The sequence below is a fragment of the Psammomys obesus genome, unplaced genomic scaffold (genome assembly GCF_907164565.1).
Source record: "Psammomys obesus unplaced genomic scaffold, mPsaObe1.curated_primary_1811, whole genome shotgun sequence".
In the NCBI taxonomy this organism is placed as follows: domain Eukaryota; kingdom Metazoa; phylum Chordata; class Mammalia; order Rodentia; family Muridae; genus Psammomys; species Psammomys obesus.
Window position 1 is genome coordinate 438,641 of NW_026596079.1, and position 6,223 is coordinate 444,863.

General features: G+C 47.4%; 1 protein-coding gene across 4 annotated transcripts; it reads right to left on the reverse strand.

Moving 5' to 3' along the window:
• Positions 1 to 2,497: 2,497 nt before the first annotated feature.
• Positions 2,498 to 4,329, reverse strand: Commd5 (COMM domain containing 5). 4 transcript variants are annotated; one of them, XM_055626758.1, is made up of 2 exons: positions 4,202 to 4,329; positions 2,498 to 3,804 (listed from the first exon to the last, which is right to left on the reverse strand). In XM_055626758.1, the coding sequence occupies exon 2, from the start codon at positions 3,749 to 3,751 to the stop codon at positions 3,077 to 3,079; it is 675 nt and encodes a 224-aa protein (XP_055482733.1). In that variant the 5' UTR covers positions 3,752 to 3,804; positions 4,202 to 4,329; the 3' UTR covers positions 2,498 to 3,076. The 4 variants fall into 4 exon arrangements, with proteins under 4 accessions (XP_055482733.1, XP_055482732.1, XP_055482735.1 ...); XM_055626757.1 differs by having other exon boundaries at positions 4,179 to 4,329; XM_055626760.1 differs by lacking the exon at positions 4,202 to 4,329 and adding an exon at positions 4,059 to 4,169.
• Between the last annotated feature and the right edge of the window lie 1,894 nt (positions 4,330 to 6,223).

Consider the following 6,223-nt stretch of genomic DNA (forward strand, 5'->3'; position numbering starts at 1 on the left):
AGAGATTAGACTGCCCCTGCCTCTCGTGTGTGATTAAAGGTGATTAAAGGTGAGCATCACAACATCTGGCCTGATATCATTTCGACCTAACAGAAAACTGTAGATAAGGAGCAGTAGAGGTGGCTCAGGGGTCTACAGAGTATCTCTGCCCCATCCTCAAACAGTTTCCTCACTGGATCACTGGAGAGATTAAATGACACACAAGAATGGTGCAGAAGTGTGCCAACCTAGAACACCGGAGTTGTTAGAAGTGACAGAGTGACCAGAGGTGATCTAAAGGTGGCCAGAGGCAGCAGCAGCGACAGTTCCCAAGTATCCTGCTTGTTAAGCTGATTCTAGTTTCACAGTACACATATGGTGCAAAAGTTCATCTTGTTATACTCTATGTAAAGCTACTTGCAATTCTGTTCTTTGTTATAGTCCTACAAAAGGTGTTCTCAAAATGTGTGATCTTAATAAACAAAGGATTCTGAGTGTTATGGCACATGTCTATCAAATCCTACATACGGAAGGCTGAATTAGGATTGCAATCCTGAGCCAACCTGACCCACAAGAGTGTGTCATACACAGTGAAACCCTGTTTTCAAAACAAACCCATCAACTAAACGAGAGTGCACAGAAGGGCCACCTTCTTGGCTTCTACGTCTGTACTTGTGCCAGGTTCTGAGAAAAGTCAATGTTTGTTCATATTTAAATCTCCCTGATGCCACAGTAATATTAAATCCTACTGTGGCCCTGAAGCTAGCTCCTGTCACTTGTTCCCTTGTACTCTGGGGCCACATCCAGGAAGGCAAGCAGAAGCAAGGCTGTCCCTGGGTAGTCAGGGCTGTCGACTGGGGAAGGAAGCCTCATCATGCTTACTACAAACCCAGCTATATCCTAATCTAGTGGGAATGGAGACTGCAAGTAGTAGCCACCCAGTTTCCTAAATGATAAAGGTAACTAGTACCTGCTGTGGAGACTGAGGCCAAGAGCTGACAGTGAAGGTTACACCTACCTGTGTGCCCTCAGGGCACCCGGGTCCCTTCCAGAGAACATAGACACTTTGTTTAATTAATTCAATTAATTAACTAATTAATTGACAGGGTTTCTCCGTGTAGCCTTGGCTGTCCTGGAACTCACTCTGTAGATCAGGATGGCCTTGAACTCATTGCCTCTTCAGACTTCTGGGATTAAAGGGATGCACCACTAGACAACTTTTTTTTAAAGACTTTTTTATTTTATGTGTAAGAGTGTTTTGTTTGTTTGACTGCTTAAGTGCATGCATGGTGCTCAGGGATGACAAAAGAAGGCACTGGATCTCCTGAAACTGGAGTTACAAATGGCCATGAGCCACCATGTGGGTGCTGGGAATCAAACCCAGGTCCTCTGCAAGATGAACAAGGGCTCTTAACCATGGAGCCAACTCTCCAGCTCGCAAAGATTCTTGATATGCCCAGTGCTTCCAGACTACCCATGAAGAGATGAGAGTGAAGTATTGGGTTAATACAGTGGACACATTCAAAGGCTTTGTTGTTTCTGTTTGGTTTTTCAAGACAGTTGCTCTGTGTAGCCTTGGCTGTCCCTAGACTCACTTTGCAGACCAGGCTAGCCTGGAATTCACATCAGCCTGCTTCTACTTCCCTGAGTGCTGGGATTAAAAGTGTGTGCTACCACACCTGGCTGTATTCAAAGGTTTTAATGCACTAACTTTTAACTGTATAGCTTTACTCCACAAACAGCCACAAGTACCAGCTGATCCCTCTGCAGAGGACCCATCAATCCCTCACCTCCACGTTTGCTTACGACACCTACAGTGTCCAAAGATCACCATGACCAACTTTGTCTTGATGGCCCACATGCCAAACACACCTATCCTCTCACCTGACCTGGCTCTCTTGGATGGTCACAAGCTGGACTCTTGGTTTGGTTTGGTTTTTAAATAATAATGTATTTATTTTTATTTCACATTCATTCGTGTTTTGTCTGCATGCATGTTTGTGAGAAGGTGTTGGATCTCCTGGAACTGGAGTTAAGAGTTGTGAGTGTTCATGGGGGTGCTGGGAATAGAAGCTAGGTCCTCTGGAAAAGCAGCTGGTGCCCCATCCCCTGCAAGACAGGGCTTCTCCGTGTAACCATGGCTATCCTGGCTTCACTTTGTAGACCACCGAGATTTGCCTGCCTCTCTGGGATAGAGTGCTGGGATTACAGGCATGTTCCACCATGCTGGGCTCTGTAACCAGTGCTCTTCACCACTGAGCCATCTCTCTAGCCCTGTATTCCTGGTTGTATTATTTGTTTGTTTTAGATTTGTTTATTTTGATTTTGTGAGTATGAATGTTTTGCTGGTATTTATGTGCGTGGACCACATATGTACCTGTATTGGGTGTAAACCACCATGTGGATGCTGGCAACTGAATCCGGGCCCTCTTGCAAGAGCAACAAGGGCTCTTAACTGCTGAGCCAATCTCCCAGCCCCGTACTCCTGTTTTAATATTTAAAAGATGCATTCAATGTTATAGATACTAAACATCATTTAATAGGTATTTAGTATTTGTAATGTCTCTCTCTGTTGCCTCCCCCCAGGATGTCCCATTCATGATAGAAGGAAATTTGGGCCAAAAGAATAAACATGTCCACACCAAGGCACAGGACTTATGAAAGAAAAGCTTAGGTCAGGCTGAGCAACCTTGCTGTATACTCTCTCTAGGTTGTGGACCCTAGATCCCCAGATGTCCCCATGCAAGAGCACATACCAACAGCTGGGAGAGGGGTAAGCGTGAGGTTTCACACCTGAGCAGAAGAACATGTTTTTAATAGTTGCTTTACCTCTTAATTCAAAACTGAGTCTCATTATGTAACCCAGGCTGGCCTTACACTTACCATTCTCCTGCCTCAGCCTTCCAAGTGCTCAGATTATAAGCTGTGCCACTACCCACAGCTGCTTACTCATAAAACAAAACAAAACCCGAGAGTCACACTGCCGTCTTTTCACTGAAACAAAACACATTCTTACATGCAAGCCCTCAATTGAGTTGGCCTCATGACCAGCAGGGCTGTGCTCTGGTACCAGTTGCAGCACCCACAATAACAGGGTTCAGTCTTGCAGTTTGCGCTCACACTTCTTCTCCAGTTCGGCCATCTCCTTAAGGACCAAGGCTACACTGTACCGCAGCTCCTGGAATTTGGCTACTGGTACCTCGAAGCGGTGCGCGGACCCATCTGTGAGCTTCAGCTGCATGAGAACACTCGGTTGTAGGGAGCGGGCCTGAGCACTGGTCGAAATGGCCACGTCCACCCGCCACCGGAAGTAAGACATGTGAGGCAGCCCGGATCCCTTCCGTTGGGCCACAGAGTCAAGAAGAGGGCGTTGGCTCCCAAATGCCAAACTGGCCAAGTCTCCAATCAGATCTTGGGGGATGCCAAGTTCCTGGAGCTCGTCCTGGAAGGCATCTGGCTTCAGACTGGTGGGGGGCAGCCGGAGAGCCTGCTGGAGCAGTGTGTGTATGCCCGCCAGCAGGACGGCCAGACGCTCCTCTGAGAGGTTGACGCTGGCACCAAGGTGCTGCACTGCCTCTCTGCAGTCTTTCCCATGCAGGGCCCCGACCACAAGCTTCAGCAACTTTCTGAAGGTGCTCCTGTCCAAGTCTTTCATGAGCTGAGCCACTGCCGCTACTTCTGGAGACGGCTGGGCCCCCAGGAAACTGACCCGGCCACTATGACTGTCAGCTGGATGGTTCAAGTACGGAGCTGCAGCCCCCAAGGCAGACATCCTTGCTCCCCCTGGTTTGATCAGCCCGAAGATACGGTCCTAAGCACAGCTGCCTGGAGAGGTGAAGGAGAGACAAGTGACTCCCCAGTCAGGAGCTTCATGTACTAAAAAGTGGGGGTCGATGTGGGACCCCGTCCTTCGGTCGCTGACTACATGAACTACCAACGATACAGAGCAAACGGGGCGTGCGCTTGGGAGGTGGCGCTGAAACCGGGTGGCTAGGGAGCCCACCTGAGTCTAGGAGAAGGGAGGCGTCCCCGAGATTAACAGATGGCATGGAAAAGAACCAAGAAACGCAGGCGCTCACTTAGGTTTTACGTAAATAGCATTAGCGAGCCTGGACGACGCAGCCGAGACCGCACCCCTAAAGCCGGAATCCTCGTCACAGCTCTGGAAGCCCTAATGACCCCACATGACAAATACAAACCAGTCCTTCAGAGCTCGCAGCACCTGGAGGACGCTGGCAGCAGGAGAGAGTTGGCCGGAGCTCGGGAAGCGCCCAGAGACACTTCCGGGCTGCTCTAGGAAAGCGCGATTGAGGCCCTCGCTGGTTCCCGGAGCCGCGCGCACGCGCCGCAGGGCGGTGGGCGTTGCCTTCGGGTGCTAGAGTTTTAGGGAAGAGGAAGCAGTCCGCAGTGGTTCGTTTGGCTTCCGGGGTCGCCTTCTCGGCTCCTGCTGCTGTCCCGCATCCAGGCAGTAACGCACGCTAGAATTATTGTAGTTGGTGCCATCGAATTGCAGATTTTAAAATAGTTAAAATAGTGCCAGGCGGCAGCACATTTCTTTTAAAACCAGCGCTCGGCCTGCGTATCGTGGCGCATGCCTTAAATTTAAGCAAGCCGATCGCTGTGAATTCCTGGCCAGTCAAGGCTGCACAGAGACTCTGTCTTAAAATAATGCACACACTCACACAACCTTCCGTAAGTACATAAAAGAACGTGCTCACCACTACTAAAAATTCAAATTAGAAAAAAAAAAAATTCAATTCCACCCTTTACAGCAAACAGGCTGATGGCATCAAATGCTGAGATGCGCGCTGCGCAGTAACGGCAGCACTTATCTATGGAATGGAAAGCAGAACAACTACTTGGAAGAGCAGTCCAGAAGCTTTTTTAGATTTGAATATACAAGAGTGACAGGTACAGTTGAGTGGGAGAGGTTTGCCTAACGATCTTAAGGACTTGTATTCATCAGCTCCACAGAAACAAAACAATTGAAAAAAAAAATGCCCTAGGACCCAGCAATTCTACACCTAAACATATTTCTCTATAGGAAATGAAAGCAATTACAAACAAAAACATCTCCTAAGCAGCCAAAACAAAATATTATACATTTGCTGACATAACAAAAGTGTAATGGTTCCAGGAGCTATAAGCGTTTAGAACATTCTTCTACCTTTTGCAGCAGGTGCTTGTAGCCAAACATCCTTGGCATTCCTTAGCTAATCCACTCTAATCTGTCTCCACTTTTTCTTTCATGTGTTTATTTATTTTTTTTAATTTATGAGACAGGGTTTCTCTGTGTAGCACTTTGATCTGTCTCCACTTTATCTTCTTTCCCTTTTTCTTTTCTTTATTTATTTAGAGACAGGGTTTCTTTGTATAGCCCTAGACCAGGCTGGCCTTGAACTCAGAGATCCGCCTGCCTCGGCTTCGCAAGTGCTGGGATTACAGGCAGGCACCACACCACCACTGCCTTACACTTTCTTGTAAGCATTCTACTAACTTCATTTGCCAAGAATATACTTCAAAATAAGTGTTCCATTTACTCTCGGGTTCTAGAGATCTTGGACTTCAGCGTATCCTTTTTTATTTTTATTTTTCTATTTATTTACTACTTACACAGCATTTTGCCTGCATGTGTGCCTGCAGGCCAGAAGAGGGCACCAGATCTCACTATCGATGCTATGAGCCACCAGGTGGTTGCTGCGAATTGAATTCAGGACCTTTGGAAGAACAGCCAGAATTCCTAACCTCTGAGCTATCTCTCCAGCCCATTTCTGTTTTTCAAGAGAGGCTTTTTCTGTGCAGCCCTGGCTGTCCTGGAAGTCTCTTTATAGACCAGACTGGCCTCAAATTCAGAGAGCTGCCTCCCAAGTGCTGAGATTAAAGGCGTGCACTACCACACCTGGCTTTATTTTGAGATGGGGTTTCTCTGTGTAGCCTTGGCTGCCCTGGACTCACTTTGTAGACCAGGCTGGCCTTGAACTCACAGAGATCCGCCTGCCTCAACCTCCCAGAGTGCTGGGATTACAGACATGTGCCACTGTGCCTGGCTTCACACAATTTTTAAGTAATGGATTAATTTCTTTGGTTGGAGGAACTTTCAAGACAGCATAATGTTGAGCCTGTGGCATGGCTATTATTACTTTATAAATTTTTATTTATTCATTTACTTAGTCAAATGTACTTGGGTGCTCTACCTTCATGTATACCTGCACACCAGAAGAGGGCATTGGATCATATTACAGAT